Here is a 25,803-nt window from a genome sequence, read left to right as displayed (position 1 = left end):
ATTGAACGACATTTAAAGTGTTATTGTCTTATCGAGCATATACAGTTAACTTAATATGGCAAAAAGCAGCCACGTATTTTAAGAGCATTCGTGCTAAAATTCAATTTCTCATAAAAGCTTTGTTCAAAATGTATTGTGTTTTATTTAAAATAGATTCTATAAAATGCTGGTGTTCCTTATCTTAATTGTGTTTGACACATTCAGACATACAAAATAACACATTGATTTGTTTGTCATAGTATATTATTTGAAAATCTTTAAAAAAATATACATACTATTTGCTCGATTACTTTAATTCAAAATATTCGATTTGTGACTTCGTAGTATTTTTTTGTTTTCATTTTGTCATATGAACTTCTTTATCGTTCTTATTCAGTTTTTCCGTTACAGCTAAACCATTCTAAATCAGAATGGATTTCTAGTTTGTTTATTTCCCTAAATGAAAATGTAATTAAAACATTTACCAATATAAATAGACCTTTTCTTTACAAGATCTGTCGAATGACGTCACGCGAACATGCACAGTTTCATTCCAAAAGGCAATGGTTCGGTCGTCACAATACCGGAAAGATAGGGTTTTCTTCGAATGCTCTGCCGCCCCCATCCCACACCCCTCTCAAACACCACCCTCACGCAGCACATGGCCAAACCAAAATTGAATGTTTCTCATTAAGATCAGATACTGTCCAAGCGGTTACGAACTTGCAACATATTGTTCATAGACCACAGATGGAAGAGTGTTGTCTCGTCAATTCGCATAATTTATCATATTTCAATGTCTTCTCGCGGAAGATTTACATATGTAACGTGTTGTGGCAATTCACATTCATCTGTCTTGCACATATTAAGAGAAAATATATAGCTTTGATCCTTTTTCATATTAAATATTGAATGACAAATATATGTTTATTATTTTATATCAAGTTTGCTGCAAAGCATTATATGATTGCGAGTTAAATACATCAACATTCGTTTATGTTACGTATAAAGATTGTCCGTAACCTAAATGAACGAACCAATATAGTTTAAACAAGAAATTCTCCATGCCCATGGGGCCTGTACTATTAAGGAAAAGAAAAAATGTGAATATTAAATGAAATTAACATACATGTATCCTTTGTAATCACTAGACTAGAACTCATCGAACCAAACACAAAATTAAGGAACTCATTTTGCATCACGGTAAGTTTGAAGACATTTTTTTCAGTTTTTAGTTAATGATTTACTATTGTGTCGACAAATGTCAAAGGAAATATAAACATCACATGCACATATTGGCATGCACTTCCGTATTATGCATATGGTTTCTTTTACTTATATTATGACTTATCCATTTAATATCTTGCCACTTTCTTCCATTAATAATAATCATTACAGGTCTGACAGCAATATTATCAAGATTTATAATAATCCTTTTTATTATATATAGTAGTATTTTGTATACTCTTTTACAATAAAAGTGATGAATAATTGAATTTCACCTTGTAATATTATCCCTTACTCTCATAGTATCGGTCCTCCAAATAGTATCGTGCCTTAAACGACAAACCTTCAAGTAGTGCTCGAAAGTTAATGTTTTTCAATTTTTAGAAGTTGTAATTTATTTGAAGGTTATCCATGACTATTACGACGATTCTTCTCATGATTGCCGGTGTTCTTTGGAAAGTAGATCATGGTTATTCCAGGGTGATGCTATGATTTTTAGTTACGTAACACACAATTATGTTCGTTTGTTTATGAACTAATACTAGCTTTTAATTATCAAATGCTTTATATGCCGCTTATTGTTTTAATAAAATGTAATAATATTTAAGAAAAACATGAGTAAGAGTTTCGTGTTTCCATGAAGTTACTTTTTTAGAACAAGCACATACTCATAGTATCAGAATTAAGGGCCGATACTATAACTATGTTACAATTGTACATGGAAAAGATGGAGCTAAGTCCAGCCGGTATTTTGTCAAATCATTGCCGATTAAAATGCAGTTTCGTTGTTATGTCAAATATTAAACATTTAACTATAGATTGACGTATGACAAATGCGCGTTTTTTTGTATTTATTCACTTCCAAAATTCGTATGTATTCTTAAAGACGGCCGATACAACGGGTAGAAATGCTATGTATCGAATGCTCATGGTTTGGAGTCTCACTTGACACTAATGTTTATGACGAACCCTTTTTATTTAATGAACTGTATTTTTATATGCAATTGGTACTTAATATGAAGATTAATATTAAATCTTAGTTTCGTGTTATTGTTTCGCGTGGTTTGTTATAACGATGTCGATTCGATAAGAAATTAAATGTCTCTTTTTTGCCGTTTTGACAAGACCGACCTGACCTGCAAGCGTCTACATGATTTGTTTACAAATGGCGGTTGCAGGTACGCACAATTTACTATCTCTTGTTCATTTTAACAAGTTTGGGTTGTTCTTTTGCTTTATCATCGGGTTATGATGTAAAATTCCTTATTAAATGTATTATATATGTGTGTATTTGTATTGAACTGTATTTTACAAATGCATATGAAAGAACTAAAATTTTACAACGATGCATGTCATTTCATGATTTTTTTTAAACAAAATTTTCGATTAAAGTGATAGTATGTGCATTTTTGACTGTTGAATTGAGCTGAAAAGAATAAACAGGTCAAACTAGTTAGTTAAGAAAAATTATCTGCAACTCATCTTGCTACCAGTTGTTTATAAAAAATATATATTATAATCAATATTTTACTTGACACACCCAGTCCTCTAAGTCTAAGCCGAAATGATCCGTAAAACAAAATATATCTTTGTGTCATATGAACGAATCTGCACTAAAACTAGATTTAGATTCACATCGTAAATCAAATCATTTCTGTCATCAGTTTTCAAAACAAAAGTATGTTTGATTATTCAAATGCATTATTTTCTCTTTCCGGGATATTGTTTTAGTATGTTGATGCTGCATTAGCAATAGACCAGTTCACGCGTGACGTCACGCGTACCTGCGTGTTTACATCCGGGCTATATTGGTAGTCAAAAGAAAGATACAATCAATGGGGAGAAATAGATCGTGATCGATTAAATTTAAACGATTATATTTAGATTTTATTTTTCAACATGCCAACAAGTTGTTCTACGTTACTGAAACAACTAAGATTGAACACAATGAATAAATAGATCAAATCCAAATAAAAAACATTTACAAATTAACCATAATGGTATTTGTCTGGGCAGGGACCTTTACCCTGGTCCGGGAAAACTAACATGTTGACACATTAAATAAACATTTAATTAAATTAAATGCAATAGTTTTCATTTGATTGTTTGCATCAATCTTAAAATCGTTTAAGCCTTTGTATTCCGGTGTTTAATTGCCCCTTTGTTCTGCCTAATCCGATTATCTCGTTTTGATCAGATATTGTCCAGACCTAACTAACAACATGGTGTCATAAATCACACTAGGTGGCAGATGACAATCTGGTCATTAAACGCAATTGATGATGCCACCATGTCTTCATTCTGGTAGTATTAAGTAACTAGGCATTTGGTTGAATAAATTTACCACCGACATACTTAACAGTTGCTTAAATTAGATATGTTACATAATTATTGTACAAATTTGAAGTCTATAGATAATCGGAAATTGAACACGGTAAAGATACAAGCCCGTTTTATTTATAAAAAAATAAAGTATTTATGAATTATAAAATGTAAATAAAAAATATTTAACGTATTTAGCGGTCATCGGTCATCGGTTAATTATAAATAAGTCATTCCGTATGAAGATGTAATGTTACGGCAATGCACGAAATACATCATAAAAACAAGAAATTACGTTTGACATCAATGGGGGTAAATAATAATGAAACAATGTGTATATATTATATTATATATGTATATATATTATCAGTGCTCCAGCTAGAATTTGAAAAGGGCAGGGTGGCTTTTTTGTCAAAAGGGCACTTTCGACGCGCAGTATTTTGTGAAAAGGGCACTTTCGACGCGCAGTATTTTGTGAAAAGGGCACGTTCGAGCGCGCGGGTGTTTCTGGAATGCTTTCTATTGCATGTTAATTTATATGTTATAAATAATTGTATTATTCCCATTATTATCAAACCATTCAAATATAATGTCTACAATGAGGATTAAACTAATTACAATGTAATAAGAGATTTATGAATTATCATATGTAAAAAAAAAAAAAAAAAAAAAAAAAATTTTTTTTTTTTTTTTTTTTTTTTTTGAGGGGGGGGGGGCAGGGCAGAGGTTCGGGGGGGCAGGGCGGAGGTTCGGGAGGGCAGGGCGCGGCGCCCTTCGATTTAGGCCTAGCTGGAGCACTGTATTATGTTGTGTGTGTGTGTTTGTGCGTGTGTGTTAAATGTTAGATAGTTGTCACTCATACTCGATCACTAGTAACGATTTTACAAAATACATGAATACACAGTTCAATTTACATCATGTGAGGTTGTGTTTTTCAGTTGAATGTTAATATTCCTCAAGTCATTCTCTGAACAACACCCATCCAAATTAAAATCACATGTAAATACCGTCATGAACTTCGCTTTTAATAGGGCTTTGTAGTACGTTTATTTTCAATGAAACACTGACACATTCTAGCTATCACTAATTTTTTATTATTCTAGTTTACGCATGCAATTGATAATTATAATTTTATTATTAGATGTATCATTATTTTTATTGAAGCTTTTCTGCAAATAATTATACGGCTAATGCATAGAGCTCTTTGTTGCGTCGAATTTTCTGTCGTTCAGTCTTCAGACAATCTTAATTACTTTTATGCTAATGACGCGTTCTTTTAAAATGCAAATAAATGTGTTAATGCATTCTTTTGGCACTAAACATGATATTTTTAAAATACTATTTAGGTGTTGTTTTTTAGTTTCTTTTCGATTTATTGACTAAACAAGTCTCGTTATCCATATGCTTTGCGTTAGCTGCAAGCAATGCTTTTGACTACCAGTGCATTGCGCATGCGCGAAAATCGGGAATCAAAACAATAACAATGAACTGGCCTATTATAAGTGTATTTGAAGTGAAAACACCAAAAATAAACAATGGTTGCTATAGACACCTAAAAACTGTAAGATGCCAATAATATAACTTTAAGCCTGTGTATTAAATTACACAATTTATATTAAAATATGTTTGCTATTACTCATTACTATTAGCATTTTGCATTTTTTATTGTTAAAAATATATAGAAATTTAATTTATGATTAATATTATATTCAAGGATGAAACGATGATAGTGGAGAAGCTGTAGAGTGTTCAAGAATGTTGCGCCGCACGCCTGGAGCTACCAGCGCTCTGCTGCAGAAAGTGAACAGTCAACTGAAAGGAGAGAAGATTGAGAAGCCTGAGGATGAGTTGAATGCAAGTTCTCAACTTTAAACTTTTCCTCAACTTTAAACATTGTACATTGTATTATAGCAAGTATGCAGTAACTTGCTTTGACAGTCTATGTCACTGTCCAAATCTCAGATGTACAATTCTTGGGATGAGTAAGTACAAGTTCCCAGTCTTTAAAATGTTGCATGCTTTTAAGTTGGATGAGGGGCTGGTACAAGCCCTGCCTAGCCAAGACTTCCTTACCCCAGTCAAGCAATCTAAATGTAGAGTTACCCCAAAGACTTTCTCAGACTTTAAAGCAGATAACATCGTGGAAAATTACTCTATCAAAAAGTATTTTATACCAATTATGTGCAGTACTCCACTAAGCAGAACTCTTTTTTCCCTAAGACAATAATAGATTGGAACAATCTGGAAGAAAGTGTAGTGGGCACACACAGTTGGTACTTTCAGGTCAACTGTCCTACAGTGGGACTAACCACCCTATCTACCCTTGCGCCAACGCTGAAAGACCCTGCAATGAACCCATCCAGATCCAAATTTTGATGAATCGGAATTCCTGCTGACTTCTCATTTTATCCCAACGCACAAATAACTATCATCTATGAAGTCAAATATTCACTTACCAGGCTGAAACATTTGGAAATTATCTCAGGCTTTGATTGGACGGCTATTTTAAAATTATTTAAAGCATGAAGTCAAATTCTGAATGTGAATGGGGCCTTTTTGTTGTCATGATTTGATTTCACTTTGCTCATGTTTTTTTTTCCAAAGCTAACCCAGAAAGAGTGTGAGTAGGTTAACAGAGAGCAATTGTATGACTGACATACTGTAGACTGTGGCTAAAACAATATCAATTATGATGTTGTAAAATTCACTTGACTTCTTTTATTTCTGATAAAACAGTGAATTACTTTTTCACTGTTGTAAATTTCATTTGCAGGCATACATAAGTTCACTGACTCAGAAAACTGTGAAGTCACAGAAGTCAGTGAATTTTGAAGATCTTGGGGACAGCATTTCCATTAGCAGCGATATAGAAGATGTGAAACCCGAAATGGCGTCCACAACTGGTAGCAAGTTCCTAAAGAAAAAAACTGGTTCAGATGTTGTAGACTCGAGTCCTCAATATGGAGCTTCAACAAAGGGAGGTAATAACTTCCTGAAACAGCCACAGTCATCTGCCCCGTCATCGAATAAAACTCAGCAAAGGTAACAATGCATTACTTAACTGTTGTTTTTTTTATTAAATAATTTTCATCAAGTATTGCCCACTTGTCATGACCTATATGTGGCTACAACTTAAAAGTTAAACAATTTTATATTGTAAAATTCCTCAGATTTAAAAACCCTATCACAACTGTAGACTGTAATACATGAATTAGACACTGATATTATTTGCTTATTTATGAAGCATTATTAACTAAATATTGTGAAAACTGTTTGAAAATCATATTTATAAAAAATTATTAACAAGATGCTCTACTTAATTCAGATTAATTACTTCAGGCAGTGACTCAACCAAACAGTTTGATTAAAAGATTGCATCAGAAGTCATTATCAAACCACCATTTCAGACCTCAGATCCAAATTCCTGCCCAAACCACTGGGCCATCTAGGCCGGGGACAACCGTTGGCGTTGGGCGTGGAGTTGCCAGCGCACTGGACAAGGCCTCTGTCCTCACTGGGAAGTTCCAGCAGAAAGCCACAGTGAGGAAGAGCTATACGCTGGACTCTGAGAGCGATGAAAGCTTTGGCAACTTGAAAATATCTGCTGTTGGGGATCAGGTGGGATAAATTTGAGCCTTGTTCTGGGTAAACAGGTTTTAATGCATGCTCGTAAAGTGATGGCCCAAGTTAGCCTTTGCAGTTTACACAGGCTAATCAGGGACGATAAATGACATATAAACTGGATTTTTGCATGGATGATTCATCGAAAAAATACCATGACAGCTTTATGCACATGTATTATGACTAGTTTCCTCAGAGCATGGCTCATTTATTTGTGCATTTGTCAGTTCTTTTATGGGTAACCAACTTTAATCTGACAAAGACCTTAATGCTAAAATAGATTAGTTATCATACTGGTATCAAGTTTAATTGATCAGTGATTATCATAATACATTTTTTTACATCATTAAACTCGTGCCATACATGCAAAACCAAATACAAATATAGGAAACAATTCTAGCACACAATTTATGCAAATAAAGTTTCTGGTTTATGTTGGAAAGCTATTACTTGTAGGTTTTGTAGGTACACCAGTTTGCATTTTAAATAACGTTATAATCGTTGTATTAGTTGCATAAAGAGAGGTCATAGAATCTTAAATTATGTATTATTCTTTATTTTGATTTACTTTAAGTACTGTAGATAGCATGTATACTGTTGTTAAGGCCTAAATAAAATAGTTGAGTTTCCTGTTACCCAACAAACTCTAAGTTTTAATGCCTGATCCTTGTTTACTTCCCTAAAAATCGTTTAAATTTAAGTCTTTATTTATGAGGCAGTTCAATAAAAATTGCCATAATTTTTATTTTGTGAATCGGGAATTAACTTTCAATTGCTGTGATATTGACTTGGTGCATTTTTATCTAAAAACAACATAATTTTACTCCATAATGCACAATCTACACAAATTACTTACAGTTTCAAAAGCATATCTAGCCAATATTAAAGGTACATGTAAATGTGTTGAAGACTTTCTTAAACACAAACATTTGCAATATCATGGAAGTTTAGATGCCGGTGAAATGTGCAAGTAATGTCAAAAAGTGAATTGTTTGGTTGTTTACCTTGATTTGACATACAACACAGATGGGGGTATTCCAAATAAACACACTTAACGATAACAACCAAACTATTTTCAGAAAATTTAGCGAAAGTAAATGTACATTTCTGTGGATAATCAGTTAGCATTTGTCTGCACCAAAATGACTAATTTGTTTTCAGCCATACAACATCATTGTTTGACAAATAGTATTGTCTCTTCTAAACCTCTAGTTTTATAATAACATTAAGTGGTAGGATAAATTTGGCACACGATCTTTAATGTGAAAAACTGGACCCAGGTCTATGACTCCCATTCAAGTAGATTGTATTTAAATTTAAGAGTAAGTAAAGCTTTGATATAGATACAAAAAAACAACACTACCAAACATGTCCGTGTGTTTTCCAACATGTTGCAGGAAACATAGAATTTGTTTTTAGGCCGATTTGGGGAAAGAGCCTAGCCTTCCAGTTTAGGGAGTAATTTATAATTAATTCTGTGACATTTAAATTAATTGTTCATGGTTAACTTAAAATTTGGGGTAATTGTCATGGGAGGAAGGGGCCAATATTTTGCTCATGCTTGGACTGATCTTGATATCCTTAACAATGGTCTTTAGGTATCACAACGCATTCTATTGAAGAAGGCTATGCCGTACCTAACTGGCATTTGATGTGCCAGTACAATTTCATTTTAATTGATTTATGATTAGTTGACAAAGGAGTGTGCACTTATTAAGAACAAATCTGGACAGCTAAAGCTTCAACTCAGCACTTAATATGAGATTTGCTCTGGGAAAATAGGGCTTAATGCATGTGCATAGAGTATTGTCCCAGATTAGCCCGTGCAGTTCACACATGCTAAACAGAAAATACACTTTCTGCAAGACTTATATTTTTAGTAAGAAGATACTTCTTTTAATGGAAAATTTCCTTAAAATCAGAAAGTGTTGTCCCTTATTAACCCATGTAGACTGCATTAAGCCCCATTTTCCCAAAGCAAGACTTATTAAGAAATTATTTCTGCTCATAGCTATCTGAGTCACAAACTACAGAGAGTGTGAAGATAGGACGAGACGGTGGCAAGTTCCTTAAAAAGGCCACACCCAGCCCAACACCCGGACCCTCTGCATCCTCAGCCCCCGCTAAATCTGGGCCCCAGCCTACCCAGGGGACCAAGACACAGGCCCCTGCATCCAAGAGTGCACCCCAAAAACAAAGTAAGACAATATTGTATGTTAAAGTGTCTGAACATAACTGCCTTTGATATTGAACACAGAGTAAAACACAACATTGCCAAAAATGCTGGGAAATTTTCAATGACTACTATTAAGCTTGCCTACTTAGTATGAGAAGTAAAGAAGGGTTTTTATAATAACTCATGATGTAAAGACCCATTAGGTGTGTTTATTTTTACATCTGTTTTAAGCCTGTTGCTGCCTTGTTATGCATACCTCATTGTCTGAAGTCAGTGGGCAGAATGTTCCTCCCCTCTGACCTCCTCAATCACACGCCTGCCGTCTGATCCATATAATACAGAGAATAGAGGATATTTGGCTAGCCACCTATCATTAACCCTTTTCCACTGTGAAGCAAAGTGAAAATGGCTATATGTGCAATTAGCATAAAACCAGAACAGCCTGCGAGTAACTCGCAGTCTGTTCAGGTTTTATGCTACTTGCTGCTCATCAGTATCTTAGGGCTGGAGATGAAGCCTTTAAACTTGAATTTAGTAAGAAAGGTATTTCATTAGATTTCACTTTCTATGGGACTCCAAATGTGTCAAAATACGTATCTAAGTGATAAGGGTTAAAAGGTGCAGCATTTTTTGATGGCCTGTCCGTTTTGTTTAGCATCAATGATGCTTCCTACAAAGCTTTGGTTCTTGTATTGATGTCTTTAAACGCAATTAACACACCCGTATCACACTTACCTCATTTTGACATTGACCAACCTTTGGACTTCAATACAGCTTTCCACAAAGCTTTTGTGCACCAATGTATGTTATCAATGAGCATTCTCTACCTTTTTTTGATGTTGACATTGGCATACCTTTTTGCTTGGACTTGCTTATTCAGATGGTCCAAATACTTGTTTAACCCAAATTAAAGGTTCACTTGACATCAATAATCATTGCTTAAATGTTTTGATCCTTCCAATCAACAGTGAACACAGTGTGATTATATAAATTTATTTTGACGTTGTTAATAACCTAATTTTTGACTTAAACCATCGAGGACAGCAGCCTTTATTAAACACAGCATCTTCTTTAACATACAGTGCGTGTAACTTCTAATATATTAACATAGATGTGCAGAAGATGTGATTTTTTTATGTGACTGTTTTTATATCTCTGCAGATTCTCCCTTCCAATTGAAGAGCTCCATGAAATACTCAACTGATGTTGTTCTCACCTCCGAAGAGGAGAGCTTGGCAGAGTTTGTGGGTGGTCTTCCTTCTTCATCAGATAGTTTGGAAAAACCTAAACAACGGGTAAGTGGAACTTAACTGGTGCGAAACTATTAGAACCTTTGGAAAAACCTTAACAATAGGTTAGTGGAACTTTACTTGTGCCAAACTATTTGGTAGTTTGGAAAAACCTGAGCAGCAGGTTAATTTAACTATGTGGTGTTTGCTTTTACAGTTAAGCTATTCAAAAGTGACAGGTATCATAGATGTGATTGTGCAAGCAACTTGTTTATTTTGCAGTTCAAAAGAAGACCAGGTAGACACACACCCTCCCCGCCTCCAAATGTAGGTCGCAGTGTCTCCCCATCTCCAAAACCCACCCCACAGAAAGGCGCAAAACCCGCTGCGAAAGCAGACAAAGCAAATCGGTCGCCATCACCAACAAATAAACCGCCACTGATAAGACGGACTCCATCCCTCAGTCCTCGGAATTCCCCAGGCCTGAGACGGAGGTCGCCGTCTCCCCGGGTTGGGCGGTCATTCTCAGATGACTCTAATGTGGCAGAGTCTATCATGGATGAGGTGGCTGATGAGTTTGACTTTGGTGTCAATGGTAGGTGATGTTTATCATATATATTAGCCTCGCCCTGTGAAAGGGGGTTTAATGGATGTGCGTAAAGTGCCATCCCTGATTATCCTGTGCAGTCTGGATAGGCAAATCAGGGACATCACTTTCTGCCTAAGACGTTCTTTAAATGAAAAATTCATAAAAGGGGAAAGTGTGGTCCCTGATTTGCCTGTGTGAACTGCATAGGATTATTTGGGACAGCACTTTACACACATGCATTTAACCTTTTTTAAACAGAGCAAGGCACAAGTATTATTACTTTGTTATATTTTGTAAACATAAATGCATTATTTGGAATTGTGCGCTTACATCATTAACATACTGTATAAATCAAATGATGTTTTAAAAGCTGATTTTTTTGTTTAAAAAATATTTGCTTTACAATTAACATGATTGTTTTGAGTTTATATCCTGAAATGAAATCAAACGGCATTTGAAAAAAAATCATTCAAGTTCACCCTAATGGTATTGTCAACTACATGGTTGTGATATGAATAGTATGATTTAGAAGTTTATTGAACAAATATTATGAGGTAATATATAAATCTAAAATGGAAGATTATGAGGTAATATATAAATCTAAAACGGAAGATTATGAGGCAATATATGAATATAAAATGGAAGATAATGAGGCAATATATAAATCTTAAATGGAAGATTATGAGGCAATATATGAATATAAAATGGAAGATTATGAGGCAATATATAAATCTAAATCTAAAATGGAAGATTATGATGTAACATTTAAATGTAAAATGGAAGATTATGAGGTTATATATAAACATGTACATGTAAAATGGGGGAATAATTTGTCACATATAAATTTAAAATGGAAGATTATGGGGTAACATATAAGTGTAAAGGTCTATCCTATTTTTAAATATTGTTTAGACAATTTAAATGCATTATATCTGAATTGTTCTCATTCTGGAAAAATTTAGGATTTTATTAAGAAAAACTTAACTTAGCAGTCTTTTTAAAGCAAATATCTGTATTTTTCCCTTGGCTTATTCTGCAAATGGCAAAGTATAATTGATTTAAATACGCTATATTAATTTATCAAACTGTTCTTCATACTACGATCATAACACATTTTTGTTCATCAGAAAGAAAAGTTCGGTAACAGCAATTTCAAGATAAAATGGTATCTTTGCATCTGAAAATAAGAAACTGATCTTGATAAAAAAGCAATTAACTATTTGTCAGAAACAGTTTGAGAACAGGTTTTAGTAATAAGCAACAACACATGTGCTTGAAACATTTGTTAAACAGGTCTTAGTCATAACCAAGTATATATGTGTGTGCAATTTTACAGATAATAGTATATAGCAAGTACATATTAGTGTCTAATTCCTGTCTTACAAATCCTAGTAAAAGGCCAGTTAATATGTGCCTGAAATTGTTGTTAAGCTATTCTTTTGTTTTAAAAGGCTTCTCAAGTCCCAGAAAAAGGAAACAAGTTGGTAAGACATGCACATTGCACTCATTAAATTGTATTACATTTCAAGAACATAGGCATTTTCATTTATTTCTTTCCTTGTGCTTTAATTTGTTGAATTTTTAGTATGGTCTGGGACTTCTCTGGTTGTCGTCAATCTGGTTTACCGGTATTGTGTGCATGAATGTAGAACAAGTGTTTTGTTGCAAACTTCAACTAATATTAAGGATTCTTGTATTATATATTGCTGGATACTTTTTTAGCTCACCTGAGCACTATGTGCTCATGGTGAGCTTTTGTGATCGCCTTTTGTCCGTCGTCCGCTGTGCGGCTTCAATATTTGCCTTGTTAACACTCTAGAGGCCACATTTATTGTCCAAGCTTCATGAAATTTGGTCAGAAGATTGGTCTCAATGATATCTCAGATGAGTTTGAAAATGGTTTCGTTTGCTTGAAAAACATGGCTGCCAAGGGGAGGGGCATTTTTTCTTATATGGCTATATATGGCTATAGTACAATCTTGTTAACACTCTATAGAGGCCACATTTATTGTCCGATCATGAAACTTTGTCAGAAGATTCATCCTAATAATATCTTGGACGAGTGTAAAAATGATGCCGGTTGGTTGAAAAACATGGCCACCAGGGGGCGGGGCATATTTCCTTATATGGCTATAGTAAAACCTTTTTACACTCTAGAGGCCACATTTATTTTCCAAACTTGGTCAGAAGATTTGTCTCAATGATATTTTGGATGAGTTCAAAAATGGTTTTGGTTGCTTTAAAAACATTGCCACCAGGAGGCGGGGCAATTTTCCTTATATGGCTATACAATGTATATGGCTTTAGTTAAACCTTGTTAACACTCTAGAGGCCACATTTTTTGTCCGATCATCATGAAACTTGGCCAGACAATTTGTCCCAATGATATCATGGATGGTTCAGGTTGGTGGAAAAACATGGCCGCCAAGGGGCATGGCATTTTTCCTTATATAGCTTTAGTTAAACCTTGTTAACACTCTAGAAGCCACATTTATTGTCTGATCATGATGAAACTTGGTCAGAAGATTTGTCCCAGTGATATCTCTGACAAGTTTGAAAATGGTTTCAGTTGCTTGAAAAACATGGCCACCAGGTAGCCGGGACTTTTTCCTTATATGGCTTCATGAAACTTTGTCAGAATATTTGTTTAAATGATATCTTGGATGTGTATGAAAATGGCTCTGGTCTGTTGAAAAACGTGGCTGCCAGGGTGTTCACTAGTCATGCCAGTTTGTTAGAACATTTGTTCTAATGACATCTTGGGCTGCACAGAACAGATCAGTTCCTTTGAATCTCAGGCAGCGCTCAACATTAACAGTCGTCCTATTGCCCCTGGCAAGTAAAAGTTGGGTCTGGGCAAGTTATTTTATAATCTAGTTGTCTTCCTGGGCAAGTGCAAAAAGAACAAAGAGCATTTATTTAGACTTTAATTAGACTTTAATTGCTGAAATAATTGTGTTAAATGTGCAAAAATAAAAAAAGGTTTAGTGGTGTATCATGTTGATCTTTATTTAAAAAAATGAGGTTCACAGTTAATGTGATATTTTATGTTTGGGCAAGTGGCTTAACATCTTGAGGGCAAGTAGATTTTTTAAGTACTTGCCCGGCAGGGCATGTTGGTTGTTATGTTAATGTTGAGCCCTGTCAGGTGAGCGACTTTGGGCCTTTCAGGCCCTCTTGTTTAGCAAACTGGTATTGGTTGCTTCACAAATGAAACACAATACAATCAGTTAATTTCTGTATTTTTATGTCCCCCACCACTTTAGTTGGGGACATATTGTTTTTGCCCTGTCTGTTGGTTTGTTTGTTTGTGTGTTTGTTTGTTTGTTTGTCCCAACTTTAACATTTGCAATAACTTTTGCAATATTGAAGATAGCAACTTGATATTTGGCATGCACGTGTATCTCATGGAGCAGCACGTTTTGAGTGGTGAAAGGTCAAGGTCATCCTTCAAGGTCAAAGGTCAAATATATAGCTTCAAAGTGGCGCAAAAGGGGACATAGTATTTCTGACAAACACATATCTTGTTATTTTTGGTCTACACTTGTGAGCATATAATTGTTGCATGTTATTGTTAGAATAGCATTTTCATTGTTTTGTCATCTCTTGTAAATACGTTGTCAGTGTGAATAGAATATCAGAATTGTTTCTTTGTAAAAGCTACTCTATGAATAAAGTTGAACCTCATTATTTTGAATTTGCCAGGACCAAGAAACATACTGAACAATATTAACATCAATTATATAATGAGTGCTGGTTATTGCAATGCTTTGATAGGCTTAAATGCAAACTTATGAAATGAACATGTGAGATACGTTGTGTTAATCTAAATACTACCTGGTAATAAATACTTAAAAATGACAAGGAATGGCAAGGACTTTGGACTAGTGGTGGAGGAAATAAAGGTGATTTACTGTACTGTACTGTATTTATGTATAATGCATTTAATGCATCATTATTTATTGATAAGGACACATTTTTTTGTTGTTCTGGCGCATGACTTTTAAAGAGATCTGACTAGCACTCTTTGTGTTCAATTCCTATGCATGTGAAATTTGAGTTTCTTATTACAGTTTATTGACAAATTAAGAATTTAAAATTGAAGAATATTGTGAATTTCTGATTACAGTGATAATGGATCTAGATGAGTTGGGACCACCAATACAAGAAGACCTGCCTCCCCGCCCTGAGACCCCGCTGTCCCACTCAGACTCTACCATCCGTTCAACAGCCCGCAAAACCACACGCTCAGCGGGAAAACTAAAAACTGACAAGAAGACTATTAATTCTCCATTTAAACCATCGAAATCTGCAAATGATGGGTCTAGAGCTGTATCAGCAAGTAAAAGCAAGGGAGATAAGACAGAGAAATCGCTCTTGAGACAAGTGGATAGTAGTCAGTCACCGTTTAAAGCTAGGACTGATGGACAGAAGAAGGAACGGAATGAGTCGCCGTTCAAAGCCAACAAAGAGAATCAGTCACCATTAAGGTCGTCAAATAATGTCAGTCCGCCTCTTTTCAAGGCTAAATCTGCTGATTCCCCATTCCGAGCAAGTAACGAGGGATCTATCTTTCGATCATCAGTTGATTCTCCGTTTAAATCAGGCGGCCCCAAAAAGTCTGATAAACAAGTCAAGAAAGTACACTCTAAGAAAGGAAAAGAAATAAGTAAAAGCTCAGCTAAAAAACCTCAAAGTAAGAAATCCAGTGGGACTGATATTTTTAGTGCATATGGCCTGCAGACAGTGGAGGATCTTCTAGGTGAGATGTCGGTGAAAGGCAGCGAGAGTGAGGACGTGGCAACCACAGAAGTGGAGGAGGTGGCCAGTGAGATTTCTGAGATAAAAACAGAGCAACCATACAGAGCCAGGTAAGCTTTGATGAAATGTGGAGACCAAGTGTAAACATGAAAATAAATATATGTCATTGAAAAGATTTTTTTTATTCTAGGTCTTAATGAGTTTTTCTTTTTTTATTAAATGAAAAATGAAACTCAGTAAGTTATTCATATTGAAAGTTTATACTTTTCCATGATGATGTCCCAGCATCTACAGTTGCTAGGAGGCATATAGCTAATGGGTTATCCTTTTCTTTGTTTGTTCTACTGTTTGTAGGAGGTTGACCCATAATGACATGTTTTGTATGACAAGAATAATTCTTGCTATAAAACTTTTAAGTTGTATGGATGATATTTGTAAACACCATCAGCACACCAAAATCGTCTGACCTGTTGTTTACCTTAACATTTTCCTTTTTTATGACCTATATTTGGTTATTTCCATACTTTATGAATTTGGTTAAACCACATTAGCATGTTCCAACTTTATTGCAAACTAAAAATTAACTTAATAGACAAGACTAAATTATTAATGAGACACATCATTATTTCTCTTCAAAGGTATGATAGTGCAACTGAAATAGCATCAGAGATTGACGAAGTGCGACCCAATGTACCGACGTACACGGATGATTTTGACAGCATTTCCGAGAAGATTGGCTACAGTAGTGAGCGGCGCTACTCTTCAGCGTCGGAGGTGAAAACTAGGTACAGTGCAGACGAGACGGTGGCCAGTGAGTCTGAGCATACCAGCGAGACGGACACTGAGACGTACACGCGGTCGTACTCTGATGAGAGGTCGGAGGATAAATACACAGAGGATTATACTTCCTATACAGAAGACTTCACCAAGAGGTAATATGAATACAGTGCTTGATCACCCTGGACTTCACCAAGAGGTAATATGAATACAGTGCTTGATCACCCTGGACTTCACAAAGAGGTAATATGAATACAGTGCTTGATCACCCTGGACTTCACCAAGAGGTAATATGAATACAGTGCTTGATCACCCTGGACTTCACCAAGAGGTTATATGAATACAGTGCTTGATCACCCTGGACTTCACCAAGAGGTAATATGAATACAGTGCTTGATCACCCTGGACTTCACCAAGAGGTAATATGAATACAGTGCTTGATCACCCTGGACTTCACCAAGAGGTAATATGAATACAGTGCTTGATCACCCTGGACTTCACCAAGAGGTAATATGAATACAGTGCTTGATCACCCTGGACTTCACCAAGAGGTTATATGAATACAGTGCTTGATCACCCTGGACTTCACCAAGAGGTAATATGAATACAGTGCTTGATCACCCTGGACTTCACCAAGAGGTAATATGAATACAGTGCTTGATCACCCTGGACTTCACCAAGAGGTAATATGAATACAGTGCTTGATCACCCTGGACTTCACCAAGAGGTAATATGAATACAGTGCTTGATCACCCTGGACTTCACCAAGAGGTAATATGAATACAGTGCTTGATCACCCTGGACTTCACCAAGAGGTAATATGAATACAGTGCTTGATCACCCTGGACTTCACCAAGAGGTAATATGAATACAGTGCTTGATCACCCTGGACCTCATTTGCTTCACATTCATGATTTGAATCCTACACATTTCCACTTCTGTGTAGTGGCTTTTCAAACAAACTATGACATGTTTATTTAATAAAAAAATAAGCTTGAAAAAAAATGCACACCACACCCTAGATAACCAGTGTTCCTATTTTGTATTTAAAGACTATATGTAAGAGATGCATGTTCTGGTGGCTATGTCAATTGTGCATCTGTAATTAACAACAAGCCATAACCAGTGTCAAGCAAGCAGCTATTTCCAGTATGTGGCACTCATCATGCACTTACAACATTTAAGTGTCTGGACACAGTTGCTCAGAACGTAACCCATTAATCCTAAATGCCGATAAGCTTAGCGTAAGGTTATGTATGGTAATTCAATATTACCATTATAATGTCCATTCTAGAAACGTTTGTATGCTCATTCATTTTCAAACGTTTGATAAGCATATGGGTTTTAATATAACTTGGATTAACGTTTAAAGTTAACTGGATATTAGAAATATCCGTTATAATTTATTGCACATGGGCCTTGATAGGCATATTGTACATACACCACAATTTTACAGCCATGATGGTTGATGTAGTACATACACAATTAAATGAGCCTCCCTCTATGAAAATGGGGGTTAACTCTTCTAGTGCTGGAACCGAATTTTGAAGGTCTTTGCAAACAGTTTGGATCCAGATGAGACACCACAGAACGTGACGTCTCATCTGGATCCAAACTGTTTGCTATTCTGATAGTATTGTTTGAAAAAAAAATCGAAGAAAATGCTAATTTTAGAAATTCAGCAGACGACATTTTAGCAGACGACAAATTTCCCAGCATGCAAAGGGTTAAATTCATAAGTGTAAAGTGTTGTCACAGATAAGCCTTTGAAATCAGAACAGGGACAATCCTACACTGGATTTTTGTCAAGGAGTGTTCCTTTAAACGTAAAATACAAGAAAAGCAAAAAATATTTTCCCTGTTATGGGACAACACTTGAGGCACATGCAATAAACCCCCTTTTCTCAGAGCATTTCTAAATTCTATCCCCTAGCCTGGTCCCTTCCAATACGACCCGGTCTGACCTGACCCCTCTCCCGCCCAGAGGCATGGCTACTGCAGGGGTCCAGACGCCCATTGACGGGCTCCTATACTCCTGGAACCCTGCGGGCACGGGTATGGCTTTCTCTGGGCTCCCTTACGGGCTTCACTTTGTGGACCCAACACCAATTGCCTCCCATGTGGTCTCGGCTGATGCATTGGAAGGTAAGTGCTAGCAATTTATTAATACATTTTTCTTAATGTGCAATGGACTTATATAAATGCTTACTATAATCAGAATAATTAGGTTTTTATACCCTGCATTATTGTGACATACATGTATTTTAGTCTTGGCTTTTTAAAAAGTTTCACACATTGTTACTCAAGTTGTGTTCATTTCTGTTAATGATTCAATTATAAATATTTACATTTGTTTAAGATTTAATTTGCGAAACATGCATTAACTTTGAACGTTTTCTTATCTCTCAAAGAAACAGTTATTTGATGTTTTACTTAACTATCTCTAAAAATGGGTTGTTTATTCTTTATTAGGCCTTATTAATTGTGGTGAAACCTTGATTTCTAAAATTTTGCGTTGCTAGTTTGCTTTGTGCCCAATTAGAGCTTATTTGTCAATAAAATTGAAATGCCTATTGAAAGAAATTTAAAAGCACGTTTTTATTATGAAATATAGAAATAGATGAGAACTTTATAACTAATTCTTAGATTTGATTTCAAAAACAAAGTTAACACAATAATATGAAGTTGAGTGTACATGTGCTGTTTTGTTGCCAGCCATGACAGCATACAGCCCGGCCATGTTGGCGCTCCATGACATGTTGAAGTCCCAGCTGGAGTTGACCAGAGAGTTCATCAGCATGCAGAGGCACTTGAAGGAGCAGACACTGGCCAGCTTCACACCACAGTACCAGTACACCACCCTGGAGGATACAAGGAAGGTTGGTAAAGTATTCTTACTTCATTCTCTCTTTTGTTTAATGCCCTTGGAAAGCATTAAGAATTGCGATTGTCTGTAAGTATGTACGTACCTTACGTACTTGTATTTTAGAACGACTGGGTGGTTCATACTCAACTCCCACATTTGTATAACCTTAGTGTGTAGATTATATTAAAGAACTCAATTGTATGCCCCCACTGAGTGAGAGTCATAAAGAATTGCTTTTGTTCATCCGTATGTACATAACAAAGCTAGTGTTTTTCCCAGGAGGGCAAAGGGGCATGGCGCATTACTTTCCAAAAGGGCATTTTAGCGCGCAGTTTAGGCAAAAAAGGGCAAAAACGTTCCATGTTATTTGCTCCACGAAGCAGTTGTGGAAAAAATAACATATAAACAAGCACATTTAATGGTAATAGATGTATTTAACTTACTATGATTTATATTAATATATTTACCTTGCAATGTACATTTAAGTTCCATGCTGTTTCAATAAACTGTACAGCACGACAAACATAATAAAGCAATATATGCATATGAATCTGATTATACACAGATCCACTAACATATAAATGAAACCATGTTTGTCTTATCCCATTTTCTAACAATAATCTCGACAGATGTTTAAAATAACATTGCGAGTAAATTGATCGCTAACAATATGCAAACACTCGTTTCCGTTACATACATCCACCGAGTAGATTACAAATAAATAAATAATGTTGTTGCTATCTAAAACATTTTTATGCATCGTTGATTATCACAGACATTTCATTTATTCCTTCTTAATGTATAATCTCCATCGTTAGTTCGATCGTTTACGACGTTATTTGCCATTTTTGCCGAGTCACAATTTAATTCTGTATAGTCCGCCATGTTGATAAAATGTCAAATGATGTAAGCGACAGGTGCGCATAGCAACGTTAAATCGTATACGCGATTCGTATTTTGTTTAATTGGTATACGTCTCGGTAATTATTTCAATAATTAGATCTAATTATCTTAAAGACGAAATCGATAAAGAATAAATTTGTTTGTGAATTTAAAAGTAATTATGCGTAAAAAAATATGTTTTGATATAACTGCATGCAAAGCACAATTGCCACAAGAATAACATCGAGTTTTTCATCAAATGTCTCCGAAGTAATGATTATATCGTGGACACGGAGTGTATATTGACAGGAGATGAATCGAGTATTTAACCCTTACTGTAGTAAATTCAATCTTATGCAAAAACTATTCATCCGATTTTATTGGTTTATACGTTATCTTGTTGCTTATTAATTCCTCTTTCAAAAAAATAAACTTTTAGTATATTCCCGTTGTTATTAATGGATTTATAGCGAGTTAAACACAAGAAATACACATTTTATGTTTTACCACCGCGCGTTTTAACGTGTTGTGGCTATCGATCTTTTACGATTAGCGTACAGCGAAGTGCGGAGGTTATACATTTTGATGTACCCACTCACGTCTTTTGTTAAATTATAGTTTCATTTCTCGGCCGATTTTGACAAATTATATATCATTAGAAAGCTTACGTTACGTAGTAAACAGATATATCAATATATATTAAGTTTTTCTTCTGATTTCGACAGCCCGGCGAGTTATAACTTAAACTTGTGCAAATATCATACCGTTTTGGAGTTTTAGAATCTAGATTTACGGTTGACATGTTCGTACTTAATACCAATTTGTAGCGTTTATATTTGGAGTTCAGTTTTAAAAATTACATCTTGCTTAGGAGAATAGAATTCTGTATACGATAGAAAAAAAATTTGTTTAAAAACGAAAGTAATTAAGGAATGAAGGCGGGAAAATGTAGCGCGCGTTCCTAACGCACTGAACTGATGCTACGGTCTTGGCGATTATGCTTTTGTTTAAAAACCGGCCATTTAATTTCTTTTGCCATCTTATATTTTTTAGGGAATATATTGTAGTATTTTGTTCACGAAACATATCAATAAAGCTTATTATAAATGAATCTTAATAAATTAACGATTTCAGCTCTTGTTTATAACACAGAAAGGGTGTAAAATTTATGATGAAACAGCGTATATAGCGGACCCTCTCGATATTATTCGGCTTTGCATGCATACTTGAAATAAAATGGGTGTCAAAAACATTCATCGTTTGCTGTTTATTATCAGCAATTATTAATTATGTATAATTATTTGAAATGTTATTTACCTTAAATTATCAATTTATTAAAGATTCTTGAAAATCACGGTCCGTGTTACGCGGGTCATTTCGTATTTTGACATCAGGGCATCATGTCCAACTATTGAAAATCAGATTTTTTTCACCGGGACGATGACGGCTTGGATTTAGACAGGCAGACAGATAGTTTATTCAGACTTAAACAACAGTACATCGTCTTCAACTCAAATATATAAATTATTTTAAGACGAATTGTTAGGTGATTACACATATAGCAGTGATGATTCTGAGAATGTTGCCATGTTTTTTATCCGTGTAATCTAGAGTCCATGGTTTGAGCATTTTTATCGCGGTGTTCAATAAAAGATATCTCAATAATCTTGTTTATTGATAGATCTGTGGTTTTATTGCCCCTGTGTTCAGCACAAGCCAATTATCTCGTTATGATCAGATACTGTGCCGACCAATACTAAATAACACTATGGTGTCATACGCCACAGCAGGGACCTATACTTGTATATTGGTCCCTAACCACGGGTGGCAATGTCTGGTCAGTTTACACTTTTTATGATACCTCCATGTCTTCTCGTGGTATTAGTGGTCATTTCTTGGAGTAATGTAACGCCAAATACTCAATTTTGCGTTTATAAGATATGTAGCGTATTGAAAACATTTATAGTCATCTGCCCATACAGATTGCCATAAACTAAATACTGTATAGATGTCAGCCAGCTAAATCACAATAATTATAAGTCCTTAATACCTATACATGTACATTTTAAACATTTAAAAAATCTAATACTTAACATTTAACGTATTTAGCGGGTACCGGTAAAAAAACTCCGTCATTTCGTAGTCCTATAAAGAGTGTATGGTAGTGTACGGAACAACATAATTAAAAACAGCATTCTCATTTGACCACAACGGGGTTAAATAATCTTTCCGAAAAATACAAATAATACAGAGTTTTAATTTAGAATTCTATATATTTATAACTCTGTTAACTTATAAAGATATTTCAATATACATGCATAGACAGTTGACCGTGATTTTCAAGAATCTTTAAATAATTTTAATTAATTGATAATTTATGGTTAATAACCTTTCATATAATTTTACATAATTACCTTTTTGATAATAAACAACAAACGATTAATGTTTTGACACCCATTATATTTGAAGTATGCAAAGCCGAAAAATATCAAGAGGGTCCGCTATACATTTGTATACGCTGTTTCATCATAAAATTAACACCCTTTCTGTGTTATAATCAAGAGATGAAATCGTAAATTTATTAAGCTTCATTAATACTTAGCTTTATGGATATGTCTCTAGAAAAAAATATTTCAATATATTTCATAAAAAATATAATAATCATGGCAAAGGAAATTCAATGGCCGGTATCTAAACAAAAGCATAATCGCCAAGACCGTAGCATCAGTTCAGTGCGTTAGGAACGCGCGCTACATTTTCCCGCCTTCATTCCTTAATTACTTTCGTTTTTAAACATTTTTTTTTCTATCGTATACAGAATTCTATTCTCCTAAGCAAGATGTTATTTTTAAAACTGAACTCCAAATATAAACGCTACAATTATGTATAAAGTACGAACATGTCAACCGTAAATCTAGATTCTAAAACTCCAAAACGGTATGTTATTTGCAAAAGTTATAACTCGCCGGGCTGCCGAAATCAGAAGAAAAACTTAATATATATTTATATATCTGAAAACTACGTTACGTAAGCTTTGTAATGATATATAATTTGTCAAAATCGGCCTAGAAATGAAACTATAATTTAACAAAATACGTGAGTGGGTACATCAAATTTATAACCTCGGCGCTTCGATAGAAGATCGATAGTTACGACACGGTCACGTGACTTAGACACAACAAGATATTTGGCGTAACGGTCCCGTTTCATATCCGTGTAATCTAGAGTCCGTGATCGTGGAGGAGTACACATTGCCGAGCGAAAAGTGCGCTTGGTATAACATAGCCTCCGGCATTATCGATTGATACTGACACGGGGTTGTTCACGCATGACTAATTCACAGCTTTGGGGCAGCCAGTAAGACCTAATCGAGCACTGTTATAGATTAAATCTGCTCAAGGTCATAATACACTAAATAGTTTCCCTATATAATTCAATGTAAAAGCGACAACTTTGAGCGAAAATAAATGCAACATTTTGCACATAGAGACCCCCATAACCATACCTTTTCTTAAAGGCCATTCTAAGCGAAATCGATTTATGCAATAAAAAGGATATGTCATGTACAATGCAAGAAAGAACTTGACATAAATCAAAATCGACTGTTTTTGCAACTTTTTTTTTTCGGCCGTTTCTTAGTGGAATGTAACCTTTTCTAGTGCAATGGTTTACTATAGTCTTCACGTGTATCATATTTCAGGGATTCAGTAGTGAACACCTATTCATTCCCTGCCATTATCTCCGCAAGATAACACCCGAATAATGGTAAAACGTGTAAAACATGCCTTCCTGTCAACTATGATATTTTTTTAGAGAGTACAGCCCTTCATGAAGCGATCATTTAGTGTATTGTAACCTATAAGACAACGTTTACTGTTAACATCGCGAAAAATAAGCACTTCTCGATACGTATAAACCTATTTTCTATGTGCATGCCAATTTTCAGACCGATCTTTCACGTAGAAATGCTTGAAAATGCATTTTATTATAACGCCTGATAAGCCATGTGGCTTTCGCGTTCGGAGCTTTAATTTATAACGGGCGTTCAGGCGTAAAACGATTACCCTAAGTAATTACAATCGGTCAAAATACTGGAATATTGTTACAAGCTTTGTAGAAAAAGAAGTAAACAACTATTAAAACGTGTTCATGAGCTCTTTCAGCACACATTGTTGCGATTTGAGATGCTCAAGACGAGTTTTTGTACGTTTTTTTTCTTATTTTCCTCTGAAAACGTATTTTCTTCTTAAAAACTCACGATGCTCCTTAAATTCGTGAAACAAACGCATTTATTCCGTGAAATTCGCCAAAACGCGTCATATCCCACTAAAAGAATGATGATTTTCTGTAAATACAGCTCCTTTGAGACTTGACCTGGTTTTGCGTTTAGGTCATAATACACTAAATAGTTTCCCTATATAATTCAATGTAAAAGCGACAACTTTGAGCGAAAATAAATGCAACATTTTGCACATAGAGACCCCCATAACCATACCTTTTCTTAAAGGCCATTCTAAGCGGAATCGATTTATGCAATAAAAATGATATGTCATGTACAATGCAAGAAAGAACTTGACACAAATCAAAATCGACTGTTTTTGCAACTTTTTTTTTCGGCCGTTTCTTAGTGGAATGTAACCTTTTCTAGTGCAATGGTTTACTATAGTCTTCACGTGTATCATATTTCAGGGATTCAGTAGTGAACACCTATTCATTCCCTACCATTATCTCCGCAAGATAACACCCGAATAATGGTAAAACGTGTAAAACATGCCTTCCTGTCAACTATGATATTTTTTTAGAGAGTACAGCCCTTCATGAAGCGATCATTTAGTGTATTGTAACCTCAATTAAATATAGTCGATTAGACGTTGACGCCTCTCGAGTAAATCAAGCACAGTCGGAGCGTCACAGACAATCAAGGAAGCTGATTTTGCGGACCAAGTTAGATCGTAAGGCAAATTTCGTGGCGAAATTTGCCTTTGAAAAAAGGGCGCGTGGCGAAATTTGCCTTTAAAAAGGGCAGCGTGGCGATCCGGGAGGGCGGCGTGACTTTTCGCCACGCTAAAATGACCTGGGAAAAACACTACAAAGCTTGTGTTTTGAAAAACTTTTTTACTACTGGATGGAAACCGCTCAAAATTTCACAGTTAATCGATTTTTGGCCGATACAAATCTTGTCACTCTGATATGTCACTATGTAACTCATGGGGCTAATTACTTTGTGGTTTATTCTCTGAACATCAAAACTCAGAAGTTGTTAATTGACTATTACAAAATACATTTGAGCCAGTTTTTGGAAAAACCGGGTTTCATGCATTGGCATTAAGTAATTAAGTTCAATGAAAACAAATGTAAATAAAATGTAAATTAT

At 35.1% G+C, this 25,803-nt stretch overlaps 1 protein-coding gene across 4 annotated transcripts in view; it reads left to right on the top strand.

Annotated features, from left to right (window-relative positions):
• The window catches only part of LOC127862856 (nucleolar and coiled-body phosphoprotein 1-like), a 270,717-nt gene that overhangs the window by 241,377 nt on the left and 3,537 nt on the right, over positions 1–25,803 (top strand). Inside the window, exons 1-11 of one of the 4 annotated variants that reach the window (XR_008040823.1) lie at positions 2,331–2,384; positions 5,243–5,382; positions 6,302–6,570; positions 6,936–7,146; positions 9,161–9,347; positions 10,487–10,620; positions 10,837–11,149; positions 15,273–16,014; positions 16,543–16,880; positions 16,925–17,012; positions 17,277–17,295. Coding sequence is in view for 2 of the 4 variants with exons in the window: in XM_052402112.1 (XP_052258072.1) it covers positions 5,284–5,382; positions 6,302–6,570; positions 6,936–7,146; positions 9,161–9,347; positions 10,487–10,620; positions 10,837–11,149; positions 15,273–16,014; positions 16,543–16,836; positions 18,615–18,826; positions 19,397–19,560 (2,625 nt within the window). In the remaining 2 variants the exon portion in view is untranslated. Of the gene's footprint in view, positions 1–2,330; positions 2,385–5,242; positions 5,383–6,301; positions 6,571–6,935; positions 7,147–9,160; positions 9,348–10,486; positions 10,621–10,836; positions 11,150–15,272; positions 16,015–16,542; positions 16,881–16,924; positions 17,013–17,056; positions 17,094–17,276; positions 17,296–18,614; positions 18,827–19,396; positions 19,561–25,803 lie in introns of those variants that run through there. The other 3 variants (XR_008040822.1, XM_052402111.1, XM_052402112.1) reach the window with 3 other exon arrangements.

Source organism: Dreissena polymorpha, chromosome 16 (genome assembly GCF_020536995.1).
Source record: "Dreissena polymorpha isolate Duluth1 chromosome 16, UMN_Dpol_1.0, whole genome shotgun sequence".
Classification (NCBI taxonomy): domain Eukaryota; kingdom Metazoa; phylum Mollusca; class Bivalvia; order Myida; family Dreissenidae; genus Dreissena; species Dreissena polymorpha.
This window is presented reverse-complemented; position numbering and strand designations above follow the sequence as displayed.